General features: G+C 43.3%; 1 protein-coding gene and 1 long non-coding RNA gene across 6 annotated transcripts; one reads left to right on the forward strand and one right to left on the reverse strand.

Moving 5' to 3' along the window:
- Positions 1 to 6,827: 6,827 nt before the first annotated feature.
- Positions 6,828 to 13,207, reverse strand: LOC119011881. Of its 5 annotated transcripts, XM_037085321.1 has the most exons (11): positions 13,087 to 13,207; positions 12,891 to 13,006; positions 12,713 to 12,817; positions 12,566 to 12,631; positions 12,397 to 12,467; positions 12,195 to 12,301; positions 12,014 to 12,119; positions 11,851 to 11,933; positions 10,752 to 11,777; positions 10,418 to 10,489; positions 6,828 to 10,309 (listed from the first exon to the last, which is right to left on the reverse strand). In XM_037085321.1, exon 11 carries the CDS (start codon positions 10,128 to 10,130, stop codon positions 8,793 to 8,795), a length of 1,338 nt encoding a protein of 445 aa, XP_036941216.1. In that variant the 5' UTR covers positions 10,131 to 10,309; positions 10,418 to 10,489; positions 10,752 to 11,777; positions 11,851 to 11,933; positions 12,014 to 12,119; positions 12,195 to 12,301; positions 12,397 to 12,467; positions 12,566 to 12,631; positions 12,713 to 12,817; positions 12,891 to 13,006; positions 13,087 to 13,207; the 3' UTR covers positions 6,828 to 8,792. The 5 variants fall into 5 exon arrangements, with proteins under 5 accessions (XP_036941216.1, XP_036941218.1, XP_036941217.1 ...); XM_037085323.1 differs by lacking the exon at positions 13,087 to 13,207 and having other exon boundaries at positions 12,210 to 12,301; positions 12,891 to 12,997; XM_037085322.1 differs by lacking the exon at positions 13,087 to 13,207 and having other exon boundaries at positions 12,397 to 12,485; positions 12,891 to 12,997.
- A 351-nt stretch (positions 13,208 to 13,558) lies between these two features.
- Positions 13,559 to 15,606, forward strand: LOC119011882. The gene is made up of 2 exons (XR_005072292.1): positions 13,559 to 13,596; positions 13,749 to 15,606. It is a non-coding gene; the product is annotated as an uncharacterized LOC119011882 (long non-coding RNA).
- The last annotated feature ends 2,780 nt before the right edge of the window (positions 15,607 to 18,386 follow it).

Here is an 18,386-nt window from a genome sequence, read left to right on the forward strand (position 1 = left end):
AGGAGGGTATTACAGTCGCCCTAAAGAGCTCATGGATCAGTTGGTCCCGGCAGTCAAAAAGTACGACCCCTCCTTCGACGCTTCTTTCAGCAACACCACCAAATGCCTCGACGTCAAAGGCGACCGTCGATATAAAATCAAGGCCTTTCCCCCTCTGGCTTATATGTTAGGAATAAAAGTCAACGAATGGTGGACTCTGTCAAAGCGCTCTACCCCCTATCCCTGCGATTTAAACGCAGGGATATATAACCTGTTTCTGTACATGGATATCGTTCAGTATCAACCGGTCGGCGATAGCCACTCACCTCTGCTGAGTGTAGTGAACGTGAAAGGTGACTACGGAGACGTGGTGAGTCTCAGGTATAATACGATACATTACTGTTGAGCGCGGCCTAAAACACCGCCTCACCCGAGTCCGTTGATGTAGTAAAAGACCAGCCAGAGAATTGAGGAAAAGAATAAGCATTTATTACACAGTCTGCAGAGAGTGGAGATCAGCTCAGTATAGCATCAATAGTAAATATCAGAACAGATCTAACTCGTGTCTAGGGGTTTCAGTGTTATAAGCCTGTGTTTCGCTACGCCTACTGATGGGTATGTGTTGCTCGTATCTGTCACTAATTGGCTAATGATATGTGTGGTGGCCGCATGCACAGCGTGTGATCAACGCAAGGATTGGCTCTCCGTCCGCATGCATAGCCTGTGATGACTCCCATGTCTTGACAGGAACGTCCTTGAGCATCTCCCCTATCTTATGTGTTTGCACAAATAGAGTTATTTTGTCACAGTATGTAGTTATGGCTGGCTCCCGTTATCTATCTGTGTCTGCCTGTGTGTGTGTGTGTAAATTGTGACTATCTGTATGAGTCAGCCCGCACATGATCACATAGTTAACCCTTTAGGCGCCGGAGTTTTTTCAAGAAAATATACAATTTTGCTATCAAGATTTCAAAAGGCTATAACTTGAAAGTAGTTTGAGATAAAGGTATACTGTCAATGAGAAATTTGTTCAGTATGACTCAAAGTCTGTGATGGGAATGAAATTATTCATCTAATTTGCATATTATGACGTCACAAGGTGGCGGCCATATTGGAAAATGTTCAATTTTGATATCAAGGTTTCAAAAGGCTATAACTTTAAAGTGGTTTGAGATAAAGGCATACTGTAAATGAGAAATATCTTCAGTATGAACCAAAATTTGGGATGGAAGTAGATTTGTCATCTAATTTGATTATTGTGACATCACCAGGTGGCGGCCATGGAAAACATCCATTTTTGTTTTCAAGATTTCAAAAGGCTGCAGTTTGAAAGTGGTTTGAGATAAGGGCATACTGTAAGGAAGAAGGAATATCTTCAGTTTGAAGCAAAATTTGGGCTGGAAGTAAATTGTCATCTAATTTGCATATTGTGACATCAACAGGTGGCGGCCATATTGGAAAATGTCAATTTTCTTATAGAGACTTCAAAAGGCTGTAGTTTGAGATCGGTTTGAGATAAGGGAATACTGTCAACAGTCAATGTGAAATATATTTAGTATGAAACGAAATTTGGGATAAAAATAAATTCACTGATCCAATTTGTATAATCTTTTAGCACTGGTCGGCGGCTATATGGAATCGTATTAGACCTTCAATGATCAAGATGGCACTGCTTGTAGTTTTTCAGTGTGTGGTATCTTTCATTGCAATCCACAGCACAAAGACCTACTCCACACTGACGGCACCTGAACTGTGTCTGTCGACGGCCTTTCGGCCGGGTGCGATCTGAACAGACAACACAATCTGGACGTTCGTCTGTGTTGCAGAGCCAGTGTCTTTCAGTGAGCCTCTGTGGCATTTCTCCCTGCTGCATTGAAGGCCGTCCTCCTTTTTTGCTTTCCTTTTTGGAGAAGCCCTCAAGCCAAGATGTTATAATGTCCTGAATAAAGGCCTTCAGTGGTTTGTGTGGACCAGGACTACAACGTGTGTAAATGATGTGCGCATTGACCACACTGATGCTCAGAACCGCATCAACAATGCGGTTGTACCATTTCCAGGATCTGTGTGGAAACAGGTATGTTTTCATCCGTTGATCAGATGTATCAACTCCTCCCATGAAGGAGTTGTAACTGTCCACACACACTGGTTTCAAAATTTGACGGAACCCAGTCACATTTTCCTTTGTCCGGATCCGTTTTTGGGTGACTGTGTTGCCATGAATGGTGGACAGCAGAGTGAGACGCTTTGTGTCATGCCAAGCACAAGCCAGCAGTTTATCATGCCGCATGAACACTGGGTCATCTCCCCTTCTCAGAGGCAACTGGGCTGGTTTCAGCCCCTTTGGCATCCCTCTCCTGTTGCAGTTCACTGTCCCGCACACTCCAGTTTCTTTAGCAGCTAACTCACTAGCTAAGGCTGGTGATGTGTAGTAGCTGTCCATGTACACCTCATGCCCTTTCCCAGTGTGCTGGGCAAGCAGCTGACGGACAATATGGTGTGTTGCCCCTAAATTGTCCTCATCGCTTGTATTTTTGCCACTGTAGATGCACCACTCCAATACATAACCTGAGCTGGCCTCACTCAAGACAAATGCTTTATAGCCATATTTGTCAGGTTTTTTGGGGTTGTACAGTTTCAATGTTGACCTTCCCCTGAATGCAATGGTCATTTCATCCAAGGAAAGTTCCTTGAGTGGGCCATACACAGCAGCAAAACGAGGAATGATCAAATCAATTATGGGACGCACTTTGAAGAGTCTATCATGACCTGGCTGGCCCCTCTCAATGCGGTCATCATTATTTACAAAGTGAAGGAAAGAAAGAATGTTTTCAAATCTGTTTCTTGCCATCACTTTGCCAAAGCCAGGTGTGTAAGTTGGCCAAAAACCTGCCCAGTAGTCCTCAATTTCAGATTTTTCCACAAGCCCCATGCACAAGTGAAGTGACATGAAAGCTTTCATTTCAGGGACAGTCACATCATACCAATCATGAAATCTGGAGTTTGGTTTCAAAATTTACCTTTCAAAGAACTGGTGGGCATATCTGTTTGTTTCATTGGTGATGAGGCTCCAGAATTCATCATTCAGAAAAAGAGAGATGAAATCAATGGGCTCAGAATTTGTCAGATCGCCTCCACAATAACCAACAGGCTCATCAAAATTTCTGATCCACTTTTGATATTCTTCCTCTTCTCTCAAGAACTGCCAGCCATCATCATCATCATCATCGCCGCCGTGATTTACGGTGCGGCGGTGAACGCCACCTCCGCCGCCATTAGCGGTGTGTTTTTTCCCGCGGCTTCTCCCGCGTCTGCCACGACAACCGCGGCTGTTTTCATCTCCACTACATTCACCCATATTTGCGGTGTTATGAGCCCCCCTGCCACCTCGACCACGTCCCCTGCTTGGCGTTCGCAGAATGCTTCCACCTCGGCCACGCTGAGGTGAAGCATCCGCTATAGCATGTGCTGATTGTGGACTATGGCGTGCGGACTCGCCGTCACTACTAACGTCAGTTTCTGCCTCACTGGACAACTGCACGTCTTCCTCCTCGGAATCGGAGTCAGCCAGTACCTGACGAAGTACTTCGTCGACCGTAAACTGACCTCTCGGCATCGTGAGTAAATGAAAAAACACTCTTTCGCTCTGCTCTGCTCTCGCTACGCTCAACACTACTACCACTGACTACCACTGCTACGCCGCCGCATCTCTGCGCTGGAGTTTATTTTACAAACTCTTTTTACTCTAAAACTTTGAATAGAACCACGCCCACAAATGCTGCTCAGATTACAGCCACATATGTCCGCCATCTCCTGGTGAAAAGTAGTAACAAGATTTGGCACCACATTTATAGATACAGCCTGTTTTATTCAGCAATGTTGCTTGTCGCAATTTTGCGACTTTGGCGCTTAAAGGGTTAAGCAAGTATAATAGTGTCCTGGCCCGTACGCACATCAGTAGTAACGTCTGTATATTCACAATTACCTACCCGTATCGAAAAAGCAAAACCATCCACGTTGAAATTAAAACAGACCGAGACAGGTTTGTGGACTTTGTTTATGGGAAAACCATAGTCAAGCTGCAGTTCAGACCCGTTCAGCGTCCTCTACTGCTTCGGTAAGGATGGCTACGCTACGTCTCAGCCAAGATCCTCATCGTTTTGTCAGCTATCATGAAAATCAAGCAGGAGGTGCTCTACCCGGGTTTTACGGAACGCCGATGATGTACGGTAGAGGGATAGGATCTATCTTCTCCAAATTGTTCCGTTTCGTAGCTCCACTGTTGAAACAGCCGCCAGTAAGATCGCCGCCGACGCAGTCAATCGAGTAGTGGGAAAACTGAAAGAACGGGGGAAGCTGAAAGGGGCCGGAGGTATTATGGTCTTATCCAGCAGGACTAAGAAACGCCCGCCGGGCGACCGTGTTTTTTCCTCCTCCGGGTGAAAATTACGGAGAAGAATGGAAACGACATCCCCGCCGATACGGCCGTATCACTCATCAATTATCCTCTCAATACGATTTTCAGCCAATGCGACGTAATTCTAGGGGATAGATTGATTTCACAGTCCAGCGCCACACATCCGTACAGAGCCATGATTGAGACCCTGCTCAACTATTCTGAAAATACGCTAAAGAGTCAATTTAGCACTGGCCTGTTTTACAAAGACACAGCGGGTGCTATGGACTCTACTGTATCGTTACCAATAACGTACCAAATAATGGATTAAATCAGAGAGCCGTATTCAAGGAGGAGTCGAGAGAAGTGGACCTGCTGGGTCCGCTTCACGCCGACATATTTTTCTGCAAGAGACTTTTGCTCAACTCGGTAGATTTGAGAATTAAACTGATTCGCAGCAACGATGCTTTCTGTCTGATGGGAACACGCGCTTCCGAGTTTACCCTGAAGATAACGGCCGCCTCCCTGTCAACACCCATCCCTCGCACTTGCCCGGAGAACACTGATTATCTCTGACTCTGGAACAGGATGGCTCCGCGACCTTTTTTGACTCTTACGGATTCCCGCCCAATTTTCCACACTACCCCTCCACCATCTTGGAGTTTCTGGAGAGCCGCGCGGAGAAAATACTGTACCACGACCGTCAGCTTCAGCACCCTCTGTCGGTCGTTTGCGGACAGCATTGTGTTTTTTATCACTGCCACAGGGCTTGGAGTTTATCTTATAAAGACATACTGGCTCTGTACCACGACGACGTCTTTAAAAATGATCGTATGGTATCTGAATTTGTGAATCATTACCAACGTCGCCTCGCTTGTCATCAATGCGGTCGACATTTTCGTCACGGGGCATGCTCTTTACAAATGTTCAGCGATGTGTGTGTAAAATGCTGATAAAACGTGTGTAACAAAATAAAAGACCAATAAACAATTTTTTGTTGAAGATTTATTTATTTATTCATCCACGTCTTTCTCTGTGTGTGTGTGTGTGAAAATAAAAAAGTCAGTTTAAAGCCGTCCATGTTGGGGATAAAGCCATCTTTTTTTCTTTTCGACGACTATTTGGGAAAGGTGTTTTATATTCTTCCGGACAGTCTCTATCCATAGCCATCCATGTAGGGGATAGGATCATCTTTTTCTTTTTTTCCAACTCGTCGAGGTGGAAATGTTTTATCTTTTTTCATAGCCGTCCATGTGGGGGATAAAGCCACCTTTTTTTCCTTTTGACGACGTGGTAAAGGCGCGGGTGTTTTATATTCTTCTTCTTCTTCTTCTTCTTCTCCTCCCCAGCCGTCACCGTGCGATTTAAGACGTCGGTACTGTTCACGAGTTTGACGATTATTCACCAAAGATAAGGGAATGTTTAGTTCCGCCAGAGTATTTAAGAAAGTCATCCAGCCTTTTGGATGAGTTTGGGTTTTTTTTTTTATAAGAGAGGGAGAGGTTTTTAAATAAATCAATCACATGAGATCCTTTCACCACATTCCCCCGATAAATAAATTTACCCCTGCTCGTCCACCCTCCATAGCCGCCGACCAATTTCTGCATAATGTACCGTGCATTTTTACGGTCCCGCAGGGGTAGGGATTTTAATACTTCATTGGTTGTATCGTCGGATTCAACCCAGTCAGATTCCTGCAGGGGCGGAGGGTGAGCAGGGTCAGACTCTGCTGGCGGTGGTGCTGGTAACGGTGAGGGGTCACTTTGCAGGCGGAGAGTAACCTGACGCTCCTCATTCTGACCTTGTTTCATCAGGGTGAGATACCTCCGCAGCAGAGCCTCGCATCTTTTGACTTTTTCATAGGAACTCAACCCCTTCAACAGATTTAAAGCTATCTCACACAACACCTGGAGAAAGTCAGGGGAACTGTGGACGATGATATCTTTACGCTTCTGGGGCGATGCTCGGTACAAAGCTTGTAGTAAGACGGCGTTCCTTTTTATACACTGTGACATGGTAACCTACTTGTTTTTAGGCAAGTAGATGACGGGCCACTGGTCGGGAAGTATACCGCTCCTCACTCTGTATCGTTCTGGACAGGAAGGTGTGAGATCGAGGATTAAATACCCGTAGGAGTCTTTGGTGGCATCTTCGAGGCTTTCCAAGAAAAAGGTTTTTTGCGAGGGGAAAATTTGACAAGCCAGAATATTCATTTGTAATTTATCTCGCAGGTTTTTAAATAACACCATATAATTACTGTTTAAACTGATAGTACGACTGTATTTACCCTGATGAAAGACATTCTGAGTTAACATCATGACCGACATATTTTTATGATGCTGATATTGTGTGAAAATTTTAACCACCTCAGGATGATCAGAGGCTTGAAAAATAACATTGTCCAGGACAATGAGGGTATCCTCAAAATCTTCAAAAGAATCAGGCAGCCCTCTGACAAATTTTATCTTTTTACTCGTTTTCTGCAATTCGGCATACAGGGGCTGAAAAGAAGTATAAATCCACACAATATTCTCAGGTACAGTATTCATCACATGTTCACAGTTTTCCAGTACAAATTTTACAAAATGAGTTTTACCAGACCCGCTGGGTCCTACAATCAGACATGACAAAGACACTTTTAGTCTAGGGTCATATTCAATCTCCTCCATTTTTCAGGAAAATAAAAAAAACAAATACAAAAATAAAATAAAATACCTAATAACCAAACGGTAGAGTCGTCCCGTCCAGGAAGAGACATCTCTTATCGTAGACCACCCGGATCTTTTTCTGAAATTAGGAGTTTTTCAGCAGAAATCCTTTTTTTATCCCTTCTGATGCCATGCTGAGGGGTCTCAAGCACCGCCTCCTTCATACCATCGAGGTAGCCTTCCACCAGCCCTCTCACACTGTCAAAGTTGATCTGTTCACAACACTCTCGAGTTTGCGTTATACCTTTCATTTTTACGGCGACTTTTTTCTTGGTTCTGATCTGGTAGGCATAACTCTTGGGACCGGCTGATACAAATTCCAAAATACTCGCGGGAATCGTTAAAATCCTCACAGGTGATTTTAGGGTGCTGTAAAGGATAAGAGCAGTTGGCGTTGACATATGGGTACAGGGAAGTGACGTCTACATAATGCACGCTTTCTCCAGGCGGCGTACTGTACCGTAACCTCAAGGCCGAAGTCCGACCTCCGTACAGGGCCGAACGAGGGGACAGCGGTTCGGGAGAAACGTAGCTCTCCAAGAACTTTTTTACCCGCTCAATTGATGTTTTCATCTCGTTCCATTTATGCTCCCTCATCACTACTGTATGAACACTGTGAACGTTTCTCAGCTCCTAGAGTCTAGACTCACTAGCCGCATGCAGATCCACGTAACAAGTGTTGGTCAGAGGACAGATTTCATCAGACCGATAGCACGACGGGCACCCATGAAAAAAACAACCCTGGAACTCCCAGACCCATTTCTCACCCTCTCTCTCTCAGCATAACCACCTACAAAGTACGGGCCTATTTTCTTTTCCCCTCCTGTTTTTAAAGTGTGTTGAATACAGATTCTTTCAGAATACGCTACCCACTCCAACCATTGGATGGAGGAGTTTGAGTATGTTTTGGAGTGACGTCTGTAGTTGTCGGGTGAAGGTATGGCCAGAGTGTTATCGGTCAGGAAATTGGTGAGAAACACTTTCATGCATGCAGAGGCTATGGTAACGCAGCTGAAGGGGTCCACGCGTGTTTCGTCGATAAACTGATCTCTGAATGTCAAGCAACCCTCCCTCAGAATATCAATGTCATTTTGACAGTAGCACAGAGCTTCTTTTTCAAAGTTAAAAACACCTCGAGAGACCTCTCTGTACCAAGCGTGAAACTCTTCCTGCTCAGCGGAGGACATGCGCTCTACCCCATAATCGGGGGGAGGGGGGTAGGGACCTACGTACTGTAATCGTTTCTCTGAGCTGAATTTTTGAGGAAAATGACCCTTGGATTTATCCTCAAAACCTAACGCCTTAGGCATAGCGCTGAGACGCATGGTGAGGAAAGACAGGGAGTCGATAAATCTTAACCGGAAATCGGATTCTGTGAAGCTGATAATTTTACTACCTTGCATGATGATAGAGAGCGTCATACCCTCTCCCATCAGGTAACTGAGAATCAAGTAACTGTCAAATCCCTTGGCATTGAGTGCAATGAATGTAGCCTCTCTGTCTTTTCTTTCTGAATTTTTGGACAAACTTTTGAACGCAGTCTGGACCGTATGCGTGCCACTCCTCGCCGGCGAGCGATTTTGTACACACCAGATAAGGTACGTGCACACCCTCCTGGTTCACAAATGTTTCAAAATCGTAAAAGAATATACCGTCAACGTGGTCTGTTTCAGGTTCCAGACGCCTGATGTAACACAGGTGCTGGTCGCTGTTTATGTCGCTGTGAGGAGGACGCTCTGCTCCGCAGATTCTACATCTATTAGCCATTTATGTTCCTCGTGACGTGAGACGAGATGTTTACAGTCTGGGCATTTGTACATCTGTTGGCAGATGCTGAGATTGGAATGAGAGAAAGGTCTGGGCTGTTTGTGTTTCCAGAAACACGCGTGTGTACGGCAACTCCTGTTGCAGTCTGTGCAGAATACAGCGTCGGAATAATGCGTAACGCAGTCAGGCTCCAGGCAGAGATTGCAGTGATTAGGACAGGCATGTTTCTCTCGGGACTTGTAACCCCTGTGGCAGTGATGGCAGACGTGTCTGACTCCTGAAAGAGCTTTCAGATTTTTTACACCGTAGTAGTGGTTTTGAAACAAGAAAAGATACAACGGGTGAGACGTATTGGGAAAATCTGTTTCAAGCAGTGAAAGAGTCCGGTTCTCCGACTGTCGGTAATATACCACAATTTTGCGATTCAGTATCTGTTCAAATTTGCCAACGTCGCTCAGGGTTACTTCCGTTTGATCGCCCAGACCCGCCAACCGTTGCAACTCTTTACTGCGCTCCAGGGCTTGGTTATCGGTGAAATGAGGATGGGTGAGATGAGCCAAGTTGACAGCGAAGCAGAGGTTGTTGTTTTTGTTTTCTACCACGCACAGGCGCGGTTGTTTCAGGTCGATGATTTCATTATCTAACGGTTTATACTGCTTTTGTCTACCACCGCCTCGAGGGTTTCGGATCACTTGAATGACAAATTCTAAAGGGGAGCCTTCGTTGATCTGTGCGTTAGATTGTATTAACCTCGCTAACACCCCCTCAAAAGCCGTCACGATGTTATCCTCCTGCTCGTCATATCTAACAATGATGTGATCTCGCGCATTTTCAGCTATTATCTCAATCTGTACGACGTTGTTACGTCTAACCTTGGGTCTGACTCTCTCCGCTAAATCCGCAAAGTTGCGCACGTCTAAATAAAATTGAGCAAGATCAGGTACTTCTCCGAGAGGAGGAATGTTAAAGACACGTCTTATATCCAGATTGTTAAAATGCCCGCGTTGCAGCACAGTTTCATTCTGATTTTGAGAAGCTGACTCGTTCTGATTGGGAGAAGCTGGCTCTACCAGAGACCCGCCGTGCTGCTGTTGCTGCAGCTGAGAAAACTCATTCTGTACAGTATGATGGTTTTGATGAATGTGGTGGAGACTGTTTTCTATCATTTGAAGTAAGTCAGGGTTCAGGTTAGGGTCAGTCGGTTGTTGTCCACAGTCAGAGTCTCTATTTAATTCATCTATAGCTTCAAGCAGTGCATCTGGAATACAGTGTGGATCAGACATATTTTAACCCCCTAAAGTTTATGAGTTTATGATTTCAGCTATCTTAACATAGGTCCGGTTCGCTGCAATCTGTGTACCAAGGATTTTTTGAAGGATGAACTGATTGTGAACGCAGTTAGATGCTCTGGCCAGCTTCCTTCTTAATCGTTTGTTCACCAGCCATCTCCATGACGCCTTTGCTGTAAAAACAAAACAAACTCATAAATTTAGTGTGTGTGTATATTTATTTATTTATTTATTTATTTATTTATTTATTTATACTTAATATAATAAATTTAAAAAATCACCTCCGGCTCTCCAGACACGACGCCTGTGTTGAGGAGACGATTCTGACCGAGGTTCAAACTCTCCAACTCCCTCTATTATACGGCGAAAGAGAGAAAAAAAACAGAGATTATTTAAAAACGTCAGAAACTATAGAGTTTTATTTTATTTTATTTTTTAAATACCACTCCAAACCAAAGGGGGCACCATATTTGATAGCAATTGGTTGAGCGAATATACTATGTCATATCCTGTGATTTAAACATGGCGGCGGGAGAAGGAGGTCTCGCATGCTGGTTCGAAAAACAATCAAACAGAAAAAGTTTAATTTATTTTCATCTCCATTATTTTATTTACCTTCGCGTTCCTCCGTCAGCGGTTCGGGATCTCGGGATGCCGGAACATCCGCAGTTTGACGATTTTCCTCGTCTGAAGCTTGTGGATTTAACGCGGTATTTTCCTCCTCCTCGGACGGGGCTTGTGGATTTCCCTCTCCGGTGTTTCGGATTAACGCGGGGCTATGTTAACTGGCGACCGTGAGCCGAATGTGTCTGGTCGCCATAGCTACACCAGATGTTGAAAACGGGAAGAGAAGACGTAGCTGTTCTCGGTTAAGCCTTTTTGTTCAGGTTTTCTCTGTACAAAACATACCTGATATGTGTTCGGCCTCCTGTTTGAGTAAGTGTGTGGCTGACTGTCAGTCGTTGTTTTGTTGCTGGTTGTTACGGAAGTCGCTGTAAACAGGAAAAGGGAGAGCTGCTCTTCCTTTGAATGTGTATCTCTAATAAATATTAATAAAATGCAGTGACTCATCTTTGCTGTTTGATTGAATAAACATGCATCACATAGGCGAACTATGGAACCCTTTGAAATGAAAAATGAAAATAGATAAATAAATACAGTACGAGACTCGAACTCGTACTCAGTGAGGGAAAAAAAAACTCCAACCCTGTCCGTAACTCAACAAGCCAACAGAACCACAGTGGACTCCCGCTATATCAACTATTTCACTCTTTACAGCAGACACACAGCTGCCCCTTGGCTGCAGAAGCAGGCCAGATCAACTTGTGACCGCAGTGTCTGTTCACCGTGTCTGTACTGTGATGGCTCAGAACACAAATAAGCAGCCGTTCAAAACATTTATTTTTAACACATTCCTTTGTGTTTTTACGATTCAATTAAAAAAAGAACAGAACAGTCGTGATGTCGCTGACAGTAGTTCTCTTATCCATGGTGGTACTAGCTGGCCAGCCTATGTAGGGCAGCAAAGAGGGTGGAGTTGGTGGAGCTTTACTTGCAGCCAAGGCACAGGCACTCCTGCTGCAAGCTTGGGTCCCTGACACAAACCATGTGAAACCACATGTGACAGGCATCACATTCAGTCTGAAAGATATGCAAGTAAGATTTTTAGAGAAATTACATTCACACTTAATGGAAAGAACTGTAGTCTTCCTACCCAGTTTTCCATAGGTGTCTCTGAAGGGCCCCCTTCTCTCATGTTGCTCTTGCCACAGAATCGGCACAAATCCGCCATGTTGTCTGTTAACAGATATTTCAATTTCACACTGGTTCAAGTGTATAAAGATTTCAGCTAGGCTGATAAATCGATTAAATCTTACCAGAGTGGTCCAGTAGGGCATGGGCCATTTCCCTTCTTATTCGGTCGATTCCCATTTCATTAACTGGGAAAATGATAGGCTCCCCTTTCAGCAGAAGCTCTGCTATCTTAAAGCACATATTACCATCAGTGCAACTCAATTCACACATTTAAAAGTACTTCATTAGGGTACATAATCTTACTTTGCAAATTATTACTCCACATGACGTGGAATCCTGCTGGCGGGGATGCGTGATTGTGTTGCAGGTCCAGCGAGAGATATTTACATTTTTTTTCCCAAATGAAGGCCCTAAAGCAAAAAGGGAAGAAAACTTACGGTTGAAAATTGCACATCAGAATCCATTTAACATACTTTAAAGGCACAATAAATTCTGATTTACTGACCTTGTTGAATCCCTGCACTGTTTTATCTGATGTTCGGTGGCTCCAAATGGGTCAATAAAGAGGGACCGTCTCTGATTTGGATACATTGCCTTTTACAGATAGTATACCTCAATGCACTAGAATTGACTTGTGTCTATATTTGCATAAATGGTACTCAAACTGAACTTACGACTAAAGTCCAATGATGATCCTTGCAGACGACCCCAATCAGTACATGCCAGTCCAACACGTCAAGCTGCAAGTGAGAATTTAAGATTCAAGATGTGTAACTGTAGTGAGCTCCTCTGGAAAAAAAAAAAAAAACAATTATTCTCACCATTCTCATCCCCCTTTATGTTCTGTTCAAGATGGATGTCATCTCATATGAGTTGATGACCCTCATCTTCGACTGACTGTGTTGTGTGAGGTAACCATTGATTATCTGCACAAAATCATATTTAAATAATTAACTTGCATATCAAGGGGGGAAAATCTGAAACAACTAACAAACTCACCTCACACACCAATTTCCTACCAGGTGCCAGGCTTATAAAGTCAGCTGTGTATAGCTGATAAGGCCCCACCTTGGCCCACAGAACCTCCGCCTTGCACCTCCATATATGCTTGAGTGCTGGAAATATGAAACAATACAGTAATTTCAAAGGATATATAGGGTTATTATATCATGTGACATTACTGAACAGGATGTACCATTGGGGATAGGTCGATCCTCTGGTGACCTAGCTGCCTGAGGGGCACAGGTCACAGGCATGCGGGGGCTGGCGAGGTTGGTGGGGGCTGGCGAGGCTGGCTGGGATGGTGGGTGCTGGCGGGGGCTGGTGAGGCTGGCGGGGGCTGGCGAGGATGGCGGGCGCTGGCGGGGGCTGGTGAGGCTGGCGGAATGGTGGGGCAAGCCAGAGGAGAGCCGCTACCTTTTCGGAGCTTTGATGGAATTCTCTCCTCTGGCTCGACATAATGAGCCAGCTGGTCTATGTTGGCCATGAGTTTGCCATTTTTGCTGGCTAGACTCACGTTTCCCCTTAATTGCCGTTACTGTAAAGGGCCCCAACATGTCTGGAGCCATTTTACCACCCTTCCGCTGCTGTTCCCTGATGTTTTGCTTTAAAACAATATCTCCAACTTGGAAATTGTCATCAGTTCCCTGAGACAATTTCCGTTTGGCAAACCAAACCAAAAAGAAAAAGGGAGAGTCCCAACAAGGTAATAGTTAATATTTGTGGCAAGCCTTGAGGGTAAATCCTCAAATTTTGTAGAAACTTCTACACAGACATTTTTTGCACCAATAGACCTCAATTGCAATGAAATGAAATGGTGCAATAAATACTATTTTTATTCTGTTTCTGGTTGTGCAGGACGTGGAATACGCTGGAAGGCTACGCCATTGACGCCAGACCTCGCAGAGTATCAGCATCAGGATGAATCTGATCTAGACAGACATGGCTGGACCCCACTAGACTATTTTGAACAGTACATAGATAAAGATTTGATGACAATGATTGCAGAATGCTCGAATGTTATGTCACTGTCTAAGAGTGGGGACCCACTCAATATGTCAGTGGATGAGGTTTACCACTTTTTTGGTGCCTGCATTTTGATGTCCTGCATCCGATACCCAACTATCAGGATGTACTGGTCTTCTTAGACATGTGAAGATCAATCTCTGACCTCTGAGCTCCCGTAAGCAAAATTGTTCCTTTTTTTCCACTGTGATGTTCAAAACACATTAATAGTCTGATGCAACAGTGACAATTTTAAATGCTTGCTTTGAATGTTTTATATTTTGTTACAAGCATACAATGTCATCCTGCAACTGTTTGCAGCTTTTCAAATGAACTATGAGTTAATGTTTACTGTCCAAAAGGGCAAAAATGCAATGTTTCCATGTTTTTTTTCCACTCTCCGATATTCAAAACATGTTCAAACATGTGTGTATGGCTTAATACATGCAAAAGCAGTCAGAAAAAAAAAAAAAAAACTGCCATGTTCAAGGTGGAAATAAAGAGTTTTTCACTCTGTTACACAAAGTTGACTTGATTGTGTTTTGTGGAAATTCGGAACATGAGTCCACATATGTGGACATAATTTTTCTCTGAAAGTACATAACATCAGAAGATGTTTAGTTTTTATTCTAATTAGGCTCCAATAAACCCAAATAGTAAAGAGAAATAAAAAATGCATGTAAAAAAAAAATAAATAAAAAAAACAAACACCTTGGGCCTTAGGAGATAGAGATATAGATAGATATCTATCTCTATACACACGCAATCTCGCAGGCACCAACATATTTAGGGGGCAAAAATGTTTTTCGAATGGCTGCTTATTTGTGTTCTGAGCCATCATAGTACAGACACGGTGAACAGACACTGCGGTCACAAGTTGATCTGGCCTGCTTCTGTGTCCAAGGGGCAGCTGTGTGTCTGCTGTAAAGAGTGAAATAGTTGATATCGCGGGAGTCCACTGTGGTTCTGTTGGCTTGTTGAGTTACGGACAGGGTTGGAGTTCCCCCCCCCCCCCTCACTGAGTACAAGTTCGAGTCTCGTACTGTATTTATCTATTTTCATTTCAAAGGGTTCCATAGTTCGCCTATGTGATGCATGTTTATTCAAACAGCAAAGACGAGTCACTGCATTTTATTAATATTTATTAGAGATACACATTCAAAGGAAGAGCAGCTCTCCCTTTTCCTGTTTACAGCAACTTCCGTAACAACCAGCAACAAAAACAACGACTGACAGTCAGCCACACACTTACTCAAACAGGAGGCCGAACACGTATCAGAAAACCTGAACAAAAAAAGGCTTAACCGAGAACAGCTACGTCTTCTCTTCCCGTTTTCAACATCTGGTGTAGCTACGGCGACCACAGACGCATTCGGCTCACGGTCGCCAGTTAACATAGCCCCACGTTAATCTGAAACACCGGACGTCGGAACCGCCGCGGTTTGGATATTTTCCAAAGTAGTATTTTCCTCGGACGGAGCCTCAGGATTTCTCCCCCTTTTTCACATTGTTTATTCTGGCATGGATGTCAGTGTCGGATATATCACTGAAATCCCCCAGATACATGGCTGGATCGGTGTTGTAATACCTCTGAGCGGAGTGGTCGATTAATTCTGTAAGTAACAAACAAACCCGTATTGCTTTGCTCATGCACTGCTTTACATACACCATACATCGACTTAAAAAAAAAAAAAAAAAAAAAAAAAAAAAACACTAAAAAAAACAAAACACACCTTATAACATACCGTAATCCGATTGTGTGAAATTTATATCAAGGAATTCATTTGCAGTAACTAGAGAGGGAGATTTTTAAATTCAGAACGGTGTTTTATGTAACTTATTTAATTGAGTTGTAGTAATGCATGCGCATACGGTAATCGTACTTACTCGGACAGACAGAGATCTCTCCACCCTGTCGCTGTTGGGTAACATCCGATGAAGTGCTGGCCGTGGTATGCATAGTTCAGGTTCTGTCTATTTGTCTGTAGAACGATAAACTCAAGCTGTGTGCTGACCCATAAGCATCTAAGCAGAAATATCATGTCTTCCCCGCATAGTGATCTGTTTGTGATAGACATCAGGACGCCAGCATGTCTCACGTCACATTATGACCAATTCGTGACAGCTCACTGTAATAAATCCTGAAGTATTCAGACTTCAATCACTGAAGTTCCATTCTTACCTGTGTCTGTGTGAAGAGTGCAGGCCAACTGTCCTTCAAGTCCTGAATGCTTGGTTCTTGGTTTACCACCTCATGTTGCCTGTAGGCAAACATGTTAGCCATTTTGTCTGCGATGACCCTTTAGTTGTTCCTTATCCCGATCTCTGTCAGAAGTTCTAGTCTCACTTTTTCTAGGCTGTCAGAAGGAAAGGAAAGATAAAAGTTAGTTTGTTGATTATGGCCGCAAATATGGCATGTGAACGTGGACACAACTTTGCTGACTGCTTGTTTGGTAGGGTGATTTTTTTAACTTAATCTTGAACCTCCATGCACAATTTAAATAAGTGCATGGATACGAGTCTACAGTCTCTAGTGCTTGAGCAGTTCAGATCTTTTTGTTAATGCTGTCCCACAGTCCTTGCATCTCCACATGAAGCACTGGAGAGACAAAGATACTTTACTGGGTGTATATAAATCATTTGGGGAAGCCAGCCCTCTCTAATTAGATCGGCGTTCACAATTCTGACCCAAAGCAAAACCCAAATGCCCATATGTACATTGAAAGCATAATTTTTTGTTGCAACTGTTTCCTCTGTCAATACTCGTTGCTAAGAGATCCATTTGCTAAAAGCAATCTCACCATCTAATCTATCTATGCTGTAATGATACACCAAACTCACGATTCGGTTTGTATCACAAATTTTGACCCATGGTTCGATACAAACCTAATTTAAAAAAAAAAAAAAAAAAAAAAAAAAAAAAAAAAAAAAAAAAAAACATTTTTAGTGGAGGGATGGTAATAAGGAGAGAGATTTTATTTTGTTTATGTAACATTTCAATGACTTGGAACACTAGAATAATAGAACAGTTGAACACCTTTATAAAGATTAAAAACAATGTTAGGTTCTCAAGTTATGGTTATAAATATAAAACTATTAAAATAGAACATATAAATAGCCACAGCTATAACATTACAAATGCTGTTGAAAAATAAATAGAACTAAACTCCATTTTGGAGATGAAAATTATAAATGTAATATATATAAATTAATGTAATATATAAATGTAAATATAAATTACAAACCCTTAGTAACAACTAAGGGTTTATCAGGTTGGGGTTTTAAAGGGGAAAACTAAGGAAAGGGAAGGAGGACCCAAACGCAGTTACACATGGGAGGCAATGATAAAGAGGAACAAAAGGCGAGCTTTAATTTAGCAAAAGCCGAATGCAAAAAAAACAAGGCAGACAAAACGGGACAAAAAGCAAAGTAACAACTGAAACAGCCAGGCAAAGTAGCAACTTAAAAGCAAGACAAAGTACAAAGAAAAAAAAAAATCAACGTTCAAATCAAACATCAGAAACCAGAAATCAAAATCCAAAGAATACATACCATTCAGGAAGAGCATGGAGAAGAGCAAACAGAAAACAATGACCGGACAAGGAGTGAGGGGAGCACAGAGACTAAGTACACAGACACTAATGACATGACGAGGAACAGGTGAGGAGAGAGAGGAGGAAGGAAGCCAGGTGTGATAATGAGGGGGAGGAGCACAGAGGAACAGACCAGGAGGGAACAAGACAACAGACAGAGGGAGCCAGAGGGGAGAACATAGGAGAACTTAAAGGACACATGAGGGCATGGAAAAATCAGAACATGAGACACGAGACAAGGAAAAACAAAACACATAACACAACAAGACATAGAAAAAAAAAACATGAATCAAAACCCACAAACCAAAAACCAGATACAAGGACAAACACAAACAGGAGTCATGACAGGGCTGGTGCTGCTTGCAGACCTCAGTGCAAGCGCCTCGGTCCTGGCCGCATCACCGTCATGCTCAAATGACGTTAAAGCACACCCTCTCGGGTAATACTGCTTAATTCAAACTGTTAAACATTCAAAGATGAGGACTTTCTCACCTGAACTTTTTCTCATCATTCATACTTTTTGCACAGTCGCAGTTCAAACATTGGTTACTTTTCAGCCACTTTGAGCTTTTTACATTGGTGTGTATGGGGTAGAATGCTCACAGCCAGAGTGGAGGAGGCAACTGACAGAGTGGAGAGGAGCTGCAAAAAATTCTGAACATTTTTCCACAATTTTCACACCAGCAGTAAATTAAAAACACCATCTTTTAGACACACTCGTCGTGGTGTTACAGTGGATCTCTGGAGGCAATCGGACAAAAACTTTTGGCTCAGTGGGCGTTTAACTGACAGGAACATCAACCAACTGCTGCATCAAGTCCCATTAAACTGGGGGGGGGGGGCATATCTGGAGGCAGGCAAACACATCCACTTTTCTAAACTGCTCCACAAGATTTTT

The sequence above is a fragment of the Acanthopagrus latus genome, chromosome 21, assembly GCF_904848185.1.
Source record: "Acanthopagrus latus isolate v.2019 chromosome 21, fAcaLat1.1, whole genome shotgun sequence".
In the NCBI taxonomy this organism is placed as follows: Eukaryota; Metazoa; Chordata; class Actinopteri; order Spariformes; family Sparidae; genus Acanthopagrus; species Acanthopagrus latus.

Bases quoted from the DNA above. Each gene is read 5' to 3' on its own strand.
- LOC119011881 (XM_037085321.1), bottom strand. From the start codon at position 10,130: ATGTCTGATCCACACTGTATTCCAGATGCACTGCTTGAAGCTATAGAT.